Genomic DNA, 20,435 nt, shown 5'->3' with positions numbered 1-20,435 from the left:
TATAACTGTGATATCAAATAATATTACAACATTCGATCTATATACCAGGGAGTCAATCATCCAATTAATCATCTGTTTAACTAGCTAAAATTTAAATAAAAACATTTTCTTGTAGACCTGTATCGCATATTGTATCCGCAGCTCGTAGCTACCATTATGGTCCTATCACCACTGTGAGCGCCGCGAGCGCAAGAAGGAAAAAAGTGACGGCAAATTTTGCCTTGGGCTGTGTGGTTGAACTGTTTTAAAATCCGAAGCAAAAAATAGCTCTGTGAAGTTTGATAAAGATTTTATCCAAAAAACTTCTGTTCTAGAACACTGAAGTCAGTTTTTCGGTTGTCGGCCGGTGGCAAACAGTTATATTTGGAGGACGGTCGAAGATAGATAACAACATGAAAGTTACTGATAAAAGCCTACAGCCCATAAGGAACATACCTGCTTTAGTTTCTTTGGTGTTTGAATGGTATAAAATTTGAGAGAGTGCAGAAAAAATCAGCCATCAAAACAAACAAAAACAAAAGTTATGATTATCAACTTTTCTGTGGTAGAAACACATTTTTGGGGTTGGTGCACATACAGAAATTACACTCGATACTAAAACTAATATTCAGGGAGTGATAAGTACAGTTAAACTACAAAAAATCCATCAAAAGAAACCAAAAACAACCATACAATACAGCACACATTTTTTGAAAATTACATCAGCCATTTTGTTTGTACTTTTTGCCGACATACTCATGACTTGGTAACTAACGACAGTGATTTGACGGTATTTTTGAGACGCCAGATCTCAAAAAATCAATTTTTAAGCGTTCAGCACGGCCCCTGATGGCAACTAATTTTTCCAAAAGTGACAAAATTATTTCCAGAAAAAATAATTTTCTAAAAGGTATTTGATTAAAATATATTAAATCTGAATAGGTAGTAACTTACTACCTCACTATCAATATCGTACTGCAATTAGTAAAACTTTGAAAGTGTCACCAACAGAAAAGTTAGGATGGAGACGCAGGATAGTAGCTAATTCACTTAAAGCCATATTCCAGTAGCTCTTGAGGTTTTCGTTCTCAAAAAATATCATCACCTGCAAAACACATACAAATGTAATAACTTTACAAATACTACTCTCATCAGCCCTAGCGATGTAATTAAAATTCAAACGAAAGAAATTTATATATCAATGATGTTTTTTAGGTCTTGTATTACAACACTTTTTTCTCAACAAATGACTGTTCTATGTTCTCAAGACTATGATAATTCAACTCACCTGGACAAGTAAGAGTTCCAGCTTTGATGCATTACCTCCATTCAGCTCAATAGCCAGATTGAGTGAATGCATAAATGGAGCTAAATGTCTCAAAATAGTCAACACTGAAAGTAAGGTGTTGTTGTCACATTCCATACAGTATGCTATAATAAAGCAAGTAAATTTAATATAATTTAAGTATTTGTATGAATAGTAAATTATCGCTCGAGAATAATTCGATTATACAGTATGATATTGTCATTAAATTAGAAGCTCAAATCAAGATTATCCCACTCTAACACTGCTTTTTGTCTCACAAACAAGTTAGGGAGAAATTTTTCTTAGTGACATTTCAATTGATAAGAAAAGTTGAGAGTTGAGAACAACCAAATTACGCTATAGTTTAAGATAGTGCAAGAAAGAACTTTAAAATTAAATACCTTAGGTGGATTAATTTTGACCAGGATTTGAAAATTAGCAAATTTAGCAAATATAACAATCTTTTTAAGATATCTGATAATGGCATTTGCCAAATTAAATTTCATCCCAATTTTACAGAATTGATCATTTACCATTCACCAAATTTAAATCAACTCAAAATTAAATCAACAATTTATGATTTTAATCAAAAAGTGCATAATTAAATTCAGAGAGAATTTACGCCCCTGATATGTCCGTTTTGATTCAAATGAGAATTGTGACCAGTAGACTGGCTAATAGTGCCAAGGCTATGGTGCGCCTGTTGCTACATATTCACGGATAGGATATTCAAAAAGAAATGACTTTAATAAAGTTAAAAACTTTCTGAAATTAAATTGTGAGGAGTTGAGCAGGGTCGTTCCTATAATACAATAATGAACGATTTGTGAGGACCGAGCTGACCTACATATTGGGGGCCACATCATACTGTACCCTTGTTACCCTTGTTCGAAAGTTAGGAGCCAAAAAAGGAAAGATGACAATTAAGCTTAAATCGCCTGGAAGACCTAATGGCAATTTTGAGAATAGAGAGCTTTTTGGTAAACTTTCAAAATTTGCAATGTGTTAAAGAAAATTTCATTTTAATTACTGAATTTTACAGAAACAGAGAAGAGACTTCGTTATTCAGCAAAACCTTAAAAACCTACAGATCCAATGACAGCATCGAAAATAAATTACCTTCTTTTGAGATTTTCTTGGCTTGTTAACAACGATTGATCTTGAGGTGTAGAACTATTACATAAATTTGGGTTAGTAGTAGAGTAATCCATTGAATTTTCTATTTCAATATGGGTTTCCAAAGTTTTGAGATTCTGTCAACAAGGGTTCACTCACAGGCAGTATCAAACAAAGTACCCGACTTATTTAGTTGCACCTGACTCTAAAATTTTAGAAACTTTGAATGTTGAGGTAAGAGTTTTTTTTCTAAAATTTTGAGTCTGGATACCCAGGCTAAGTGATGACCTGAGTATCAATTATGAACACTTGAAATCAAATGAATAAATATGAAATTTTCATTATGTATTTTGTAGTCATAGGTTTTTAAAATTTTCGTTCTCGATCTTAGATTTATCTTAAACAGTAGATTAAATTGTGATAATGTGATTTAAGCTCAACCAAAAAGGTATTCTAGTCTGCTCATCATTGTTTTATACTATATTCGAGGCTTTAGTCGAAATTACTTTACCTATTGATTTTGAAGTGATGAGGATAAGTTTGGCAAGGCGTTTTTATGATTCTTTTACATTATATGTTTTCAAAGATGTGTATCTAATTTCTCATAAATTCAAAAGCATTTTCAGATTTTTAAATACGCATATATTTTTTCAATTGTAAAAAAATTAAATTGAAAAAAAATTATTTCATTTGGTATATTTCCATAGTAAATTCAAAAGCATTTTCGTTATTTCTAATATTTCCGCATATATTTTTAATTGTAAAATTGTAAAAATTAAAAAAAATATATTCTATTAGGTATATATAGTTTATTTCGAAAAACATTTCCTTTAAATTCAATTCAACGCTAAAATGTTGTCCTATAATCGATTTCTAAAATGCCCCCCAAGGACTATTATTTGGACTTTAAATATTTTATTATGACAAAAAAGGTCCATTTTTGGTAGTTTACTCAACAATGACAAGGAATTTGGAAATCTGAACTCGTCTAAATGAAAATGTGAATGAAATTACATAAGAAAAGCTTTACTTCAATACATAAAACGTCCTTGATGGGTTTGGCTGTAAGAAAAACAGTTTTTTGTATTTTTCTTGAAATAAAAATGGTTTTTACCTGTTTTTTTGCCATAGGACGGCAGTATTCTTAGTAGCATTGGAGACAACACCAACTGGTACAATCCGGGTAGAGTTTACGACAGCAAAAAAAGTGGAAAAGAAAAGAAACCAACAGAAGAAGTCAACAACAACTGCTTCTTCAAAACGTCAGCGACTGAGTTTTACTGTCACATATTTCCAATATCCTGGAATTGATATTTATAAGAAATTAGATCACTTTCCTTTCCATCAGCCATTTTGTTTAGAAATGAACCTGTGTTTTCATTTTCATTTGTTTATCTTTTTTTGCAATGTCAGCTTTTTCCATAAATTATGCGCGCGCATCGAAAAATATCGAAAACCCCGCGAAAATTCTGCTCAGTGACTGGGCGCGTACTGACCAATAAGATACGCTCGCATATGCAGGGACAGATATCCCTGCAGACGAGTTACTTGGACCAGACCGTAAACCAGAAACAAAATATTATAAAACTAGACGGTGAAATAGTTTATGGTCTGGATATCCAGGCTAGTCATCACTGTTTTGGTTTTCTGGCATGTTCAACCAGTCTCTTTGATTATCGGGTAACATACGCAGCAACTTCTTAACGATGTCATGTTTTTTACTGAGTTTAGACCCCTTGGACCAGGCTTTTGGAGACAAGGACGTCTCTCAACGCATTGAGCACGGTATTTCCTTTGTAGAAACTCTCCACTGAAGAATTCATCTGGATCGAACTTGATCGAATTTTTCCAAAATATTTTTGTCGCTCCATTACGAAACTCAGCGACCGAAACTCCAGAAAGCTTTTGGATAAAGAACAACTTAAAAAAACCACGAGGCTGAAAATTAGCCAAAACTTAAGAACAATTTAAGAACAAGCTCAGCCTCAGAACTTTCTGAACATACTAATTTTGGTTCTGAATGAATCAAGAAATACATATCTCTTTCAAAATACCAAATATTTTGCCAATTACAATCGAAGTTATTGACCTTTTTGCAGCAAAAAAGTACTTCTCAGTTTATTTCTCTTCTTAAATTGAAGTTCTGAATTCAGACTGATCAGGGTTGCAAAGTTGCAGACAAGAAATTCCAGATTTTAAAAACAGCTAAAGAATATTTTGAAAAATTAAGAACAAGTGAGCCTCAGCCATAATTTACTGGTTCTTATCAAAAGAAAACGTGTAAGTTCTTAAATTTCAATTTTTTTTGCTGGTCACTTAAACTAGTCTGTGCTAAAATAAGTTACTTTAATATACGTTGTAAACTCCTTGATTTCAGTGGAATAAGGTTGAAAAATTGCTTAACGAAAAAAAATCAAACTCACACTTAAAGTCCTTAAAGTTCCCAAAAAATATAATCAGTTTAGCGATTTTAGACTGAAAATGAAATACTTGGTGTTGTGCAGAAGTTCTCCTAAATGTGTAATCATGATGCTTACTAAAAATAAGTTACTAAATGTTATAGTACAACATTTGTTTCGTTTTTGAAGCTAAAAAAATTTGTGCGGTGGTCTCAAGTATACCTACAGCTATCAGCATAGCAATCTACCCTTGATTTGAAGAATGTGTTCAGTGAAGGCAAATTTCATTTTAATATGTTCAGCAGCAACATACCAAATGCATAAACATCCGAAGTAAAGCTCACAGGTAAACCATGATATAATTCTAGGGCCAAGTGATTCTCATCTTCGAACTTGTAGAGCACATTTTGAATGTGTTTTATTACAAGAATATGCCCTAAAAGCAAAAGCGAATCCAATGATTTTAGAAAATCCTTCCCTGACAATCACATTTTCAGGGACAAGATGGTTGTGTATAACACCTTTTTAGAATAAAAATTCAGTCTATTTGCAAATCCTTCAATAATGGATTTGGATTCTGGAAGCGAACTGATAGAAATAGATTTTTGTGTCATTTCAAACAAAGTCATACCAATCTCAAAACTCATAACATGAGAGAACGACCCATTTGAAATTGTCAAACCAAGTGTTGAAACTATATTTGAGTGAGTTCCAACGAATTTCAAGAGACGATGTTCATGACTCAAAACAGCTAAGCTTTGGAGACCAAAACTATCTGGTTTCAGAGTTTTCAATATTACAGATTCTTTGGTTGAAAAGAATATTTTTTTGATGGAAGAAAAAGTACCACAGGTTAATATTTTTACTGCTAAATCCTGAAAAGTCGAAGGGTCTAGAATATCTGAACTTTGCTGCTGTAAGATAGCATCACCAGAATGAAAGGAGTTGGAGAATAGGGACGCGTCTACCATTAACGAAGAGCGTTTTTCTCCTAACTGCTCGAGCATTTTCAAATGCGTAGCATTTTGAAGAGTCGAAGAAGCATTTTTTTCTTTGAGTAAGTCGATTGTATAAGCTTGGCTTGCATTTACTCTTTTGAGCCTGTCAATTTGTTTTTGTTTGCTGTCTTTTGAAGAATCCTCTTTAGATTGTCCATCTGAATCTTTTTCGTGCTTCAGTGGTCTTAAAAATGCAAAATTAATTAATGCTTTTGTATGTGCACAAGTTTGTATCGATAAACTGTTTCAGTTGATAAAAAAAACTTTTAAAATTTTTGCTGACGTTAGCGAAAAATCAAAAGAAACGAAAAATTGGAATTTCTGATGACATAATCAAAAAGATTTTTTTACATGAATCGAAAAAGTTCATTGCTACTATTTTTCGGTGAAAATTTGAAGTTATTTTGAGGAGTATTTCTCGAGATATTCAATTTTAAATTTTTATGACGTCATTGTTATGACGTCATAAACCATGTTTTTGGGTAATAACTTTTTTTGATTGCAAAAATAATTCCAACACAGCGATTTTGTTAATTGGTCGCCTCGCGCAAGTGAAGGAGACCTTTAAATTCGGTGTTTCTCAATAAGACTAAAACTGTGAAAGTTTGGTCGCCCGATTCGGAATTAAATGTTCGGGGAATTGGGAAATTATTTCCCGTGTAAATTCTTGCATAAGCCGTTTTATCTCCTTTATATTACGCCACGCAAACTTGTCAGGCAGTATTTGCGGTATAAAGATTCTAATTAGCTTTATGAAATTCAAATAACGGAGATAATTAAAAGCCTCGTGAAAGTTGTCGAAAGTTTCTACTGCAAGTACAAGCAGACTTACGTGCAAGCAGCAGATAATTCTTGATGTAGATTTACAACTACAATAATGATTCTTCAAAATTAAAATTTGTGGTTCTTCATTAATATTATTTCATTCAAACTACCACACTCATGATGTTGCTGAAAGCAAACCTCCTTTCACTAGAATCGCTTTTCAGGTTAAAGATTTGGAAGATGAATGTGTTTGTATTGACAAGAAAAATAAAGACTAATAAAGATAGATATAAAAGAAGAAGTTTATTAGAAGTTATTATTGTTTCAATTACTCTAAATCTATGATAACAGTTGATAGCATGTCCCAACCAAGATCACTCACTGCATATGGCAACCTAGCCAATGTAATAATTGCCAAATCAAGTTATACCATGGATTTCTTTAGCTACAATTAGCTAGCAGATTTGAAGTGAAGGAAAAGAACATTTATCACCTAAACGCTAAAGCAAGATTTGATTGATGATTCACGGGTCCAAGAGAAGTAATTTTGTGTAACCATTGCGAGTATTGACTTAAAACTTCTTGAACGAACAAACATACAACTGTCGGCTGTTTTGCAGCCAGTTTATTTCTTTTACTTCAGGCTCACTTTTTGGGCTATTTCAAGATATCGTCCAGTTGTCAACTGCAATTATTTGAGTCTATGCTGGCTGAACAACTGTCTCTATGTAGGTTACTACTTGCATCTAGTCAAAAATGAGAGTGACGTTATGTATCCTTTCTCTGAAATGGCCCTTTTGATTATTATTGTTGTTTCCCTAGCATCCATTGAAACATGGAGTTATCAAGATATTTGCTGGAGTTTTAATTACACAACGTGACATTGCACCTACATTATAAGAAGAAATTTTTGCGGGAATTCAATTTGGCGGATGGCCGAAAAAGTTTTTTCAGAGGGAATTTAATTTAGGACCCTCCCGGCGCTCCAGAAACGTCCTGAGCAAAAAGTGTCGTTTTTCTTGTATTTCGACAATTAATCTGAACCGGAACTCCGGAGCTGTGTTAAGAATCACTTTGCTCCGGGAAGAGCTCCGGAACTTTCCGGAGATAAAAATGGTGTTTTTTAGCTGCTCTGGAAAACTTCGGAAGTTTCCGGAGCGCCAGGAGGGTCCTTTTAATTTGGTGATTAACTTGAAAATAAAATTTAGCGGGAATTTAATTTGGTGGATTGGGCCAAAATCATCCAAATGTAACTTTTACTGCCATTCGACGCCAAATTTAGATTATTGTTTTCTCCCCCCAAATGTTATCTATTTTAAGGTAAATAAATTCCCGTCAAATTTAATTTTTCAAGCTCGCAGCCATATTAAATTCCCTCCAAAATTTTTACTTTTCTTAAGATTACTTCAACTGTATTATTAGATTTACTATAATGATTTATTGACACTTTCTAGCAACTATTTTTAATTGTACAAACAAGAAACGGAAGATGTTATATCGGATGGTCAATCGTCACCTTCTTTTCTTTCCTATCTCTTATCCTATTTTTCTCTTTTCTGACTGTCTGAGTTTCTGAGACTTAGTTTCTCATTTCTGACTGAGTTTTCATACCTGTCAATCATTTGTCCATCAATTTCGACCAGTCTAATTTTCGCACCGAGTGGGATTCGAACCACTACCAAAGAAAGACCTTCAGATTCGGAAGCCAGCCCTCTATCCGTTGCGCCATCGCCGCACAGCAAAATCACGCAATTCATAACATATTATACCGAACTGGCAAAAGACGGGGGTAATATTATTATAATATGGGTAAAAGTACCCCTCTTTTAAACCTGACTGAAATTCGAGCCGTTACTAGCAACCCTGCGGGGCCCAAGGCGCCGAGTATGCACCCGGCACAGTGACAAGCCGTTACTAGCAATCCTGACCTAAGCAATTCCAAACAACAAAACCCCCGGAAAGGTGACTATCAGCGATCCGTGGATAAATTTTCCTAGTTTATATTCCTGTACATATTTTGTCTGTGCCGTTTTCACAGTGTTTATTCCGTCAAGAACTGAAAATACCATGTAGACATATCTGTTTGCTTTCTGCCTATCCTTGCCTAGTAGCCTTTTGTGTTTAAGTGTCTGATATATGTTTTTGTATATCAGGGTTTAGATGCAATTGGTTTGTTTTGGTCCTAATCCGGACTCTTGATTTAGCCTAACTTTCATGCCCCTTATAAGGCCACAGATTTTCCACATGGGCCTTTTTCAGTTCTTCAGTTCTTCAGTGCAGACTGCTGTTTTTTGCTCCGCCTCCCTCCCCAGCATCTTGGTGGAAGCTTTCCTAGGTTCAATTTTATTTAATGCTTAGGTCACCGAATATTTTGATATTTTTCTTAGATTTTCTCTATGTGAACCGTTTCCTTTACGGTCTATACTATGTATTTGCCATTTGCTGGCCCATTGATTTTATATATATACCTATATGTTTTGTATTGTGTCATTATTTACTATACTGTGCTCCTGTAATCATTTGTTTTATTTTCCTAGTTTATATTCCTGTACATATTTTGTCTGTGCCGTTTTCACAGTGTTTATTCCGTCAAGAACTGAAAATACCATGTAGACATATCTGTTTGCTTTCTGCCTATCCTTGCCTAGTAGCCTTTTGTGTTTAAGTGTCTGATATATGTTTTTGTATATCAGGGTTTAGATGCAATTGGTTTGTTTTGGTCCTAATCCGGACTCTTGATTTAGCCTCACTTTCATGCCCCTTATAAGGCCACAGATTTTCCACATGGGCCTTTTTCAGTTCTTCAGTTCTTCAGTGCAGACTGCTGTTTTTTGCTCCGCCTCCTCCCCAGCATCTTGGTGGAAGCTTTCCTAGGTTCAATTTATTTAATGCTTAGGTCACCGAATATTTTGATATTTTTCTTAGATTTTCTCTATGTGAACCGTTTCCTTTACGGTCTATACTATGTATTTGCCATTTGCTGGCCCATTGATTTTATATATATACCTATATGTTTGTATTGTGTCATTATTTACTATACTGTGCCCCTGTAATCATTTGTTTTATTTTCCTAGTTTATATTCCTGTACATATTTTGTCTGTGCTGTTTTCACAGTGTTTATTCCGTCAAGAACTGAAAATACCATGTAGACATATCTGTGTGCTTTCTGCCTATCCTTGCCTAGTAGCCTTTTGTGTTTAAATGTAATGTTATGTTTTTTATGATAATATAGATTAAATATAAGTATAACACAATCTTATACGCATGTGCTGGACATCTACGGTCATCCTTTACCCGGGGGAAGGGACCGGTAAGTTAGGTTTTTCAGGCTTCTCAAAGTGCACTGTAAGAGTCTAAAATTTGAGAAAGATTCTCGATAGCGCAATGTACAAAAATGATATAATGAATTGTATTCGTTGAAATAAATGTTTAGAATGATTCATCAAAATCATGTTTATGACGCCTGCTCTTCTGGTCTGTTATAATTATTGTTTTGTAAATTTGATCTTTTGATGCTGTTTCTGTCATTTCCGCTTTAAAATAAGTTTTTATTCTAATCGGATCTATTGATTCTTCTCGAAAGAAATGGTGTATATTTTTGGCCGACTTGGTTTCACCTGAAGATAACTCGAAAGTTCAAATAATGTACTACAATTTCAAGTTACGTAACTCGAAAAATGAAATTTAAAATTTGTTTTCGAGTTACTTAACTCTAAAAAAAAATTTAAAAAATATATTTCGAGTTATAAAACAACAGTAAAAAACTTTTTCGAGTTAAAAAACCCACTTATGACGTCATAATTTGAGACTGACGTCATATTCGTCGTAACTCGGGTTTTTGTAACTTGAGTTTTTGTAACTCGGGTTTTCCGGGCCTCGTGGAATATGCAGGGGCAGTACTCTTGGAGGAAATTCATGAAATGAGGGTCAATAGTAACTGATTTCGGGGCGATTTTTCCAAAAACCCCAAGGAAAATGAAGGTTTTGGCACTTTTTCAGGAAAATTCAATAAATTTGAGGGGTCAATACAAAATGCTAATTGGGTGATTTTTTTGCAATAAATTGCAAAATGACCCCCTAAAATTAAGCACAAGAGAGTAATTTTTGTAGAGGTCACCAATGTCTCTTTTTGTATAAAAGTACCATATTTTCGTATGCTCACGTAAAAGTAATCTTAGCTTTATTTTGCAGGTATAAAGTGCTATGAACTCTCTGTTCTCGTGACATGACGAAACCAAAAATATTATCTCGCATCACATATCTTGAAGCATGTGTGAAGGTTCACCTTTTCGGAAATTTCATTCTTCAACCAAATTCAATCAAATTACTAAAATGTTGTTCCTGGACCTTTCTTGCAGTCTCTGTTAAAACCAATTTTGTTTTGTTTTTCATAATACTTTTAAAAAATATAGCTAGGTAGATTTTTTTCCACGTGAAGTTCACCAATGTCCGATGATGGGAGAAGAATCTCTCGAAACGTAGCCAAACGTAAATCTTGTGATCCATATACAACTAGGTAGATTCTTTTCCATGTGAAATTCACCAATACCCAATGATGAGAGAAGAGCCAAGCGTAAATCTTGTGATTCAAGAAGCCATGAACGATAAGCTTCCAATATTCACCAATAATGTCCTTTCCCACAAGAATTCCAAACTTCATTAATCAAGCAAAAGTGATTTAAGTTTTGTTATTGTGGGTATAAATGCTTCTCCTCTAAAGATAAATAAAAAAAATTTTTTTTCCTCAGAATGAAAGTTGTCTTTTCTTTTGTCGTCACTCACTTTCACCACACCAAACAAAAGCAGATGGAAATTCCACCACACAGAGTCTTTTTCAAAATCATAAATTGATTGATATTGTTGTGTGATTCTCTCAGATTTGCTGATTAAATTGAACCAAAAATGTCCTAAAAAAGATTAGTAATTGCCTGATTATTATCACTTTTCAAGACTTGAGGTCGTTTGCCATACGAATAGCCACCCTTCAAATCTTTTAAATATTCTGTCGGCGACGACATTCGACTGAAAGTTTTTTTTGTAGGAAATCTTCAACGCTCAAAACGGTCGGTCAGGTTCGTTCTTGTATTTTTGAGAAATTTCCTTGAACCACCTCAATTTTGCCATTTCACTGGATGTATTTTCTGAACCAAGTTCAAAATTGATGATTGTCCTAGCACAGTAACAGCTAGATCCTGCAAAGAAAATAAATAATAAAAAGTATTTTTTATAGCGCGGGAAAGCTTGCTGCGCCGTACACACATAACCTAAAGATTTTTTAGCGCAGAAAAAATTTAAGTTTGTCACGGAAACGACGCCGCATACAACCCCAGGTAAAATAATATCGAGATGAATGAGAAGAAAAATCCTTTCCGATCTGGAAACTAGATTTCACTTGATTCACTTTCTTTATATTTTTATTTTCTAAAAGGTTTGGGTGGTTCAGCTGAACCCTTTGAACCACCTCAGATCCGCCGCTGGTGGTTCTCATGATACTCCTCTCTTTTCGATCAAAACTTACACCACGAGTCTTCATCCTTCGGGCAACAGCTATGCTGTTCCTCAAGGGTTTTACCATATTCTATGCTCATTTGCTTGAAAATAGCCCATATATCATTAACCTTCTTTTCCTTATCCCCCTACATTATTCCTAATGCACTGCCCATAGAAGTTTTGCATCTTGTCAATGCATAACGCCTTTACCGTCTTCATGTTTTCGACCTCGATTGTTTTTCTTATAGGTTCTCAGTCCCGTACCCATTCGCTTCAGGACATGGCAAACCCAGTCCTTCTTTGATACAATAGAGCTGTCTCCAACAAAAAACAGTATATCAAAGATTGTTTTTTTTCCATTGACCAAAGAAAGATTTCTTTCGCGCCTTCCGTCTCCATAAGATCATAGCTGTCTTGATGGTTAATTTGGCATTTCTCTTTATGAGTTTCATACCACTGATTAAAATCTCATTAATTTATTTAATTATTTGTTCTTCTGCTTAGAACAAAAATGGCAAAACAAACTTTTGACAAAGTAGTCAAGTACCCGGCCGGTCAACATGCCAATCACGAAAACAACGACAATCTTTGATGAGTGACCTCTGGGTTGCCACGTTCCATCAACCGTGACAGCAACATCACCTTCCATTATCCAATACAGTTATGTTTTCTGAATTGTCCTCTGGAGTGATATTCAACAGCTGCTGAGAAGCATCTTTCATAACCTTTGCCGTAATTTTGAAGTAAATTCCTCAACATTTTGTTAAATGGTCTGTCAGTTATCGGCTTTGGGAAATCCATGATATTGAAAGTCCTGCTTTTCCCATTTGTTGGGCAGCATAAACTGATCTAATGTTAATATCAAAAGCCAATATTTTATTTGAAGAACGTGGGCTGGTTTTGAAGTCGAATCTATGTGAACAATAATCCAGCCGAGGCTGGAAGGTCAGCCAATATAGCTAGATTATTACTTGGATAGCTTGTAAAGAAGTTAAGTAGCTGCGATAGAAGGAAGGACTAGATGCATAAAAAATCTAGCGCAATTGGAAAATTTTAAGAGCTAGAAAGCCACATTTTGCTTAAAATTGTTAGTCCAGTTTACTGAAAACTCTTAGTAGTTAGATTGAGTAGAGAATGAACATTCCGTATGTTAAGCATTTAAATTCAACTTTTAACATTTTTGAAGATAAAGTAAAAGTCTAGGGACAAATCACAAAATTTTAGATATGTCCTGTTATAAACCTGTACAAAGATTTTACCAAAAGATTCAAATGACACGTCAAATAGACGAATCATTTACATTTATCAATACAAGTAGTTTTCTTTTTAAATAATAGTTCATTATATTTATTCAAGTAGCATGTTTACAATAACCAAGCAAAACAAAACAATGCAATACGAAATGGTAAATGGACAAGCAGATAACCCTTATGATATCACTTTTATCACTTTCATTCACTGAGCGAAAAAAGGTTATGAATTTCACAATCAGCAACAAATAATCCTATTATGAACAAAATTTAAATGGTCGTCAGTCGTTGGTATACGACAGTTTGACAATGAACATGAAAAAATATGAAACTGCTGTTGATCGTATTATAATTTAGTAGAGCAAAAAAGAAAAGCTGAGGATATTAACTTTCAAAGTTATTTGGCGAATGGAGACATTCAGCAAATTTAGTCAAATATGAGAATTTCTTATGCAAGAAAATAGAAAAGACTTTCCAGTTTTTTTTTAATGTTTTGTAAGGCTTAATTAAGAATACTTGAATGCACTTTGTAGCATCGATTTCGAGTTCGGAGTAACACAATGACGATTGTTTACGAGTCACGACAGCCCAATAACAATTGATTGTTGATTGATATCTAAAATAACAGAGTAAAATATAAAATTAAAAGGCTCTAAACACCTTGATGTATTTGTATTTTCTTTTCAAAGAAAACGCGTCATTGATTACTTTTCGGAGAACCAACCACTTCAATAGATTTTATACCAATTGTCTGTAAAAATACCAACCATTAAGAATATACTTATTTTGTAATTCTTTTTCCGCAGAGAACCATGAATTGTGACTTTGAAGTATAGTACTCGAGTAGCATTCTCCAAAGTTTGTGAAGGCTTACTAACCTCTTGTTTTTGAGACTTCTGTAGCATCTAGAGTTGCTGAATTTGGTGGAGTTAAATCCAAGTTGCCAATGAATAAAAAATTGTTATCTTTACTTTTAGGTTGCATCATTCTACCAAAACCATTATGTAACAGGACTTGGTACCACAACAAAACGATTAACAAGTTACCAGCATCCTATCATACAATTTATTGGCCATATCTTTTCTCCAACCAAACATATAATTTTAGAACGATTAACACGCAAATAATATTCCAGTCCAGTCCAATTTTAACATATAGTTTCAGTCCAGGGTTTTTATTTGTATTATTCATTTTGTTAATTTTGTAGGTAGTAAATCTAGTCAGGTTTTTTGGAAAATGGTTTCAAAGTATAGTTTTTAATATTTATTCGCTCGCTTGATGAAAAATTCCGACAATTTTCTGACTCCTCCGGCATTTTTGTCTGCCAAGTTGGTTGGATTGGTTGGCCGACGCAAACAGCCGACGCGAACAGAACATATTTTTGATTGTCGCCCTCTGCTGTTGTTGTAGCCAAACACGTCCAAGTCCAAAAACATGATTGCATCCTGTCTTTATCAAATCTAGACAGTAGCCGTACTTTTTTATACTTTAACATATTCCAATAACATTATAACATGATCAATTCCACTTACAGCTAGAGGCAAACAGATAAAATATGTTTATTTATTGCAAAAAGCAGAAATTCTTGGAAACTCAACTAGGTAAAAATAAAAAAAACTTGAGCAAATTGCTAAACCTTCAACAAATATAGAAAATAATCCTCTTGATAAAAACAATGTGTTTGATTTGCCAAGTTTCAAAGTCATTATTATCATCGGGGTAACATGTTTTTTTTGCTTTTGGTCTGATGATGGTGAAAAAGCCTATTTTAATAATCAGCTGTTGGCTGACCAATTACTACAGCGGAGCGTTAGACTTTCGCACAGACCGCGTCGTAATTCAGAATTTTCTCCCAACTCAATGGCGGATGTTGCATTGCAAGATTTACAAACTGAAAAGTTATTGAAAACTTTTTGTAAAATATTAGTATCAATAAGTTAACAACCAGAGGCAGGGCGTTTTGAATACAGTTTACGAATTTCATGTCTATTACGTATGTTGAATTTATTGTTCTTTAGCTTGTCTGCGCTTCTATTGGTCATGGGCTTATACAAAACTCTAGTTTTCCCCTGAGTCAATTTACTTGATAATTTGCTAGCAAAAAAGGTTTGTGAGTTAGGATTATCAACAACAGGAACAACATTCGACTGCTGAGGAAGCGATAATGTGCTACTCTCCGCTACCGCGTTGTCGTTGGTGACATGCGTAGACTGAGGAATTTCAACATTGTTAGAATGTGTATTTACAGTTGTATTGCTATCATTAAGATTATTATTTTCAGAAACATCAATTTCATTTCCTTTTGCAACTTTGAATCCTTTGATTGATCGAGGTTTCGTTTATTTGATTGGCTTCTTTGCTCTCCATTATTTTCGAATATACAGCTTCTATGGAGGCCTCATATTTCAAAAATTGACGTCACACAACGAGTTCACTGACAATTGAGCGTCTTGTTTTTGGCGTTACGACACAAAATAAAAATAAAGCTTTTGAATAAACTACCAAGAAACCAGATTTACGAACTTATAAATTGGAATTCTGTTTGAAAACGAGAAATATTTTAGCGATAAACGGATAATAAACCATTTATTTGGACGCAGCCTCATCCAATATGAAAAATATATTTTCTTGCACGCCCAATGATTTTGCATATTGGATTCGACTTTGTCCAATAACTGCTTAAGGGCTCTGACCATAGTCGGAAAATTGATTTTAGTATTTGAACATAAAAGTTATCTTTTAGTTTCTTTAACACGTTTAACAACGAACTGCTTTTATAAATTGCTTTTTAATCAAATCCCTTAAGAATAATTAAAAATTTAATTGAAAAAATGACGTTATGAACTTTAAAAAGACGTTAATAATATGTTGCATCACCTTCTTTTCTAAAAAGTGCTAAGTTTTAATGGGTAATTAACCTTTTTGTTTCGAAATTTTTTCAAACTGTCTGCAAAGGATTGAACTGTTTAAAATTTTTCGGAAAATGTCTCTTAAATTAATGCATCAAAAGTTATGGTTGTTTTTGTATGAAAAATTGGGATGGCACATCGGTCAAAAAGCACTATTTTTAAGATTTTGAAGCGAATCAGCTTTTAGAAAAATTTCCCGAAAAATAATTATAGTTCGATAAAAGACACGCCATCTACTGCAAAGATTTTTTCAAAATGTCTTTTCTTCGCCGAAACTAAACTCTTCCTCAAGTGAGTTATGACATGTCCAAAGAAAAAGTGAACCAGTTCCACTCACTTTGAAAATGTCAAACATACCTGGAAAGACTTTTTGATAAATAACGAGATTGCTCACGGGAATTTGCTGGCCCGCACAATTTAAGTGACTAGGCTACAGTATGTGGCCCCCAAAACGGCGATCAAATTTGAAATTTCTCTCAAATCTAGAGAAAAAGAGATTTTACAAAAATTTTTGCTGCATGAAAACCTTTAACATCTCTACTTTATTTCCTGGAAGTTCTTTTTCAAAATTTTCAATTTCAACTACATTTTTCAATCGCTTAAAGATAGGTAGCTTTTTTCTAATGGCCCCCAAAATGGAGGTTTGAAATTTTAGCGATTTCTCGAGATATCTTTAAGATACGAATACAAAATTTTGACCATAGTTTTAAAATATGATTTAGAGGGTTTTGGGCATAAATTTATTTGATAAAATTTTTACAGTATGCCCCTGGTTGTCAAAATGCAGGTTTGGGGCCCCCAAAACGGAGTTGTAGTTAAAATCAAATTATTAAGCCCACTGGTAAAAGGGGTGAAAACTATGAACATATTTGTGTTTTCCCTTAAATTTACGACCCAATGGATGTAAAATTTATGATTTTTATGAAATATTTCAAGATTTTCGATATTGCAAAGTCCAAACTGAAAATTTAGAAATTTTCAAAATGACAATTTTGCTTTAACAACGTCTTAATCAAGTTTTTGAAAACAAATCTCTTTTGAAAATAGTTCCATTCATGTATGGAATACACGTTTTTTTTTTTTTAAGAAACTAGTTTTACCAAGCAGCCTCAATGTTTCTTAAGAAATCGGCCTTTTGAGCCTTAAATGTTTCTTACATGTTTCTAAACTTTTTGACATAATCAGCCTATTTTTCATGCAAAGATTGGAAGGTTCTAAAAAACCGTGTTAAAAATGTTATTTTCTCATTCTCAGCCTCAGCATGTTTCTTAAATGTTTCTTAGTTTTTAGGCATTCTGAGCCTCATGTTTCTTAAAAGTGTGTTTCTTAAAAAAAAAAAAACGTGTAAGCTGTGAAAATTTTAGAAAAAAAGCTTAACTGAAACTGAAAATATTAAGCTTTAAAGATATTTTTCTCCTATATTTTGCAAAAAAATGACAGAATTTGCCGCTTTTGCCGATTCAGCGAAAAATTTTATATATAATGTTTATTTTCTGTCATAAACTATTAACTGAAGGTGATAGGAATAGAATTCCAAGATTTTTTGCTTTCTCTCATATTTAGAATTTTCGGTTTTGTTAATGCTGATTCTAGGGCTCCAAAATACTGGTTGACCTTCAAGATGCTATATCTTTTACCCAGCCTCTAAAGTCACAGATGTATTTACATTTTCTGAACGGCATTAGTTGTAGAAAGTTTCCTATACCCCGTTTTCATAACTTATTTTCAATATCCAAGGAGCTAGAGTGAGTTAAATGCAATTTTTATCTAATTTTGGTGTTAAAATATTTCCTTTAGACGCAAATATGTTATTTTGAATATGTCTCAAACCAGCAAAAACATGCTCATTTTTAAGTATAACCATTAACCATCATTCTTTCAAAATAAACAAAAATCGTTTAATTCTGATAAATCTACAAGTCAGAATTTTAATTTTAATGACGACCTCCGTTTTGGGGGCCGTCTCCGTTTTGGGGGCCATATACTGTACACGAAAACATCAAAAACGCAATTTTGGTGATACTTGGATTTCATGATTTTTGGTAAGTTTGTATTAAAGTATTTAACATGTTTAAATATGAAGTTTTACCAAATATACAACTAAACCAACATTGTCATAAGATATACTTTATACTAGCAACACCAGTATACAATCATATAAATATACGATCAAACCAGCTTTTGATAAGATATACATACTAACAACTACAGAAACTTCTTTCAGTCTTTAAAAATAAAAAAGATGCGAGTTAAATGTTTAACAAAAGATTAGAACTGTAAGAATGCCAAAACAAATCCAACTCAAGCACTAGGATGATATTTACTGTTGTTTTTCTTTTGACAAACCTTGGTCGAGACTTAAGTGGATTATAAAGATTGCAAAAAGAACATAAAATATTAAAAACTATCGAGGAAAAGTAAGAAACATTTAACCGTTTCGTTCTCCCAAACAACAATGTTGCCTAAAAAGGTATATACAATCCTAGAGCACAAATTATCAAAACCAACAAGTTAAATAACCCATTTTGAATTTTAATAATTGTTTTCTAAATTTGGCGTTTCTTGGTGACATATTCCTCGAATCGAGCTATCAAGCTTCAACTGTATGGTAGCCTCTCTAAATAGTTTTAAATCGTGTATAGTTTGAAACTTATGTGCCATGCCGTCGTCCAGGTCTTCATTAGCCTGTTTTATGTCCTCCCTTAAATATGCCTCTTCCAGATGGTCTTGGTTGCGGAGTACTGACCTGATATAGTCAGCACTTCCCTTAAAAAGGGTTGCCTGATTGGTGGGTGGTCAAAATCTACATTTCCATTTTGACAAGGTTTGGAAAAACTTCCAGACACAAGGGGTCGATTCCATTTGATTGACAAAATTCTTCTAAACGAATGAAAATAATTATTATTAAAACATAATAAAGAGATTTTTCTCTACCGGAAAAATACTGTACTGCTTTTCACATGACATAAATATAGAGTATCCTCGCCACAAGCAAACAATATAAAAATACAAACAACTCAACAATAAACTTTTATAAGCTTTTATAAGTTATACTTATAACCCTAACCCTATTTCCCCATACCTTCAGGTAGCAAAGGTATTAGTTGGTTTGATGGCTGTTCAAGGTGAATGGCTTAAATGCTTGCTTCTCTTCCTTTTATTGCTATAAGAAAACATAAAATCAAAAATCTTCTTGATGAAGAGAATGGTCTATATAGTCTAGAAGAGATCTTCCGAATTTACTTTTCTTATTTCAATATGCAGGTCAAAACAAACCTCTTTGAGGTGCCACATGTTTGTTCAATCAGACCACTTTTGTTAAAGTCTCTTGTTTATTCATTTTTATAAGTATTTTCAAAAGGAAATGTTGCTTAAAATACTGTATCCTCAAAGTCTCTTGAAAAGTGAACAATATTTTGTTGATATTGCACTTTTTTGTATAATAACTTAGGATTGTTTTCAGTTTTCTTTTTCATCTCTTTTTTCAATCCAAACTTCCTATGTAGCCATAGAAATAATCAGAAAAATCAGTGGTTTTGTTGTTTGATGAAAAATGTTCCTCAGTATCATTGAAGCTTTGTACATCAGGAAAAAGCTCATCTCAATTTCAGTTTGTTGAAACAACAAAACTTGTGATCATTAATACTTAATATAGAAAAGTATTTACCGAAGTAATTTTATCAATAAAAACAAGTTTACATTGATTTGACCACTTCTTGTAGTGCTTGCCTTTTAAATAAAAGCAGATATTTGCTAGGTCCAAATAAAACTTAATACTTATTGAAAAGGACTCCTCAGAAAATTTTTAAACTCTCACCAGCCCACTTTGGTTTCTTCAAATAGCATTCTTCCTCAGACGTGGGATTGGAAAAACGTTTATTTGTTCGAGTTTGGTCCTTCTTAGTTGAAAAAAACCTAAGCTGCTTTTCAACATTCTCATTAGATGCAATTTTGACCTTTTCCTGGAGTTTCACCGTTGATTTGTTTTGGCACAATGAGTCAAACGTGCACCTTGCCTCTCTGACCTTTCTCAAAAGAATTCTCATTTCTTCCTCTCCTTCGCGCTTACTCTCCACCTAAAATCAGCAATCAAAATATAATTTGTTTTACTTAATGGCTGAATCTATATTTCTATCCTTAAGAAAATATCACTGAATGAATAGAAACGATGAGTCAATTAAGCTAACCCAATCACACCTTTTTATATTTTCATGTGTCAAAC

The 20,435-nt window shown here is 33.5% G+C and overlaps 2 protein-coding genes across 3 annotated transcripts in view; both read right to left on the bottom strand.

Moving 5' to 3' along the window:
• Positions 1-9,591, bottom strand: part of LOC136819804 (uncharacterized) — a 38,256-nt gene extending 28,665 nt beyond the window's left edge. Inside the window, exons 1-2 of the mRNA XM_067076044.1 lie at positions 9,570-9,591; positions 1,268-1,410 (exon numbers count right to left, since the gene is read on the bottom strand). Of these exons, the coding sequence (XP_066932145.1) occupies positions 1,268-1,410; positions 9,570-9,591 (165 nt within the window). The remainder of the gene's footprint in view (positions 1-1,267; positions 1,411-9,569) is intronic.
• LOC136819854 (uncharacterized) overlaps positions 1-20,435 on the bottom strand; it is a 190,655-nt gene that overhangs the window by 137,009 nt on the left and 33,211 nt on the right. The gene's annotated exons all lie outside the window — the stretch shown is intronic.

This window comes from Clytia hemisphaerica, unplaced genomic scaffold (genome assembly GCF_902728285.1).
Source record: "Clytia hemisphaerica strain Z4C2 unplaced genomic scaffold, Clytia hemisphaerica genome assembly, whole genome shotgun sequence".
NCBI classification, from domain to species: Eukaryota; Metazoa; Cnidaria; class Hydrozoa; order Leptothecata; family Clytiidae; genus Clytia; species Clytia hemisphaerica.
Note: the sequence above shows the minus strand (reverse complement) of the source record. Positions and strands in the feature narration are given on the sequence as shown.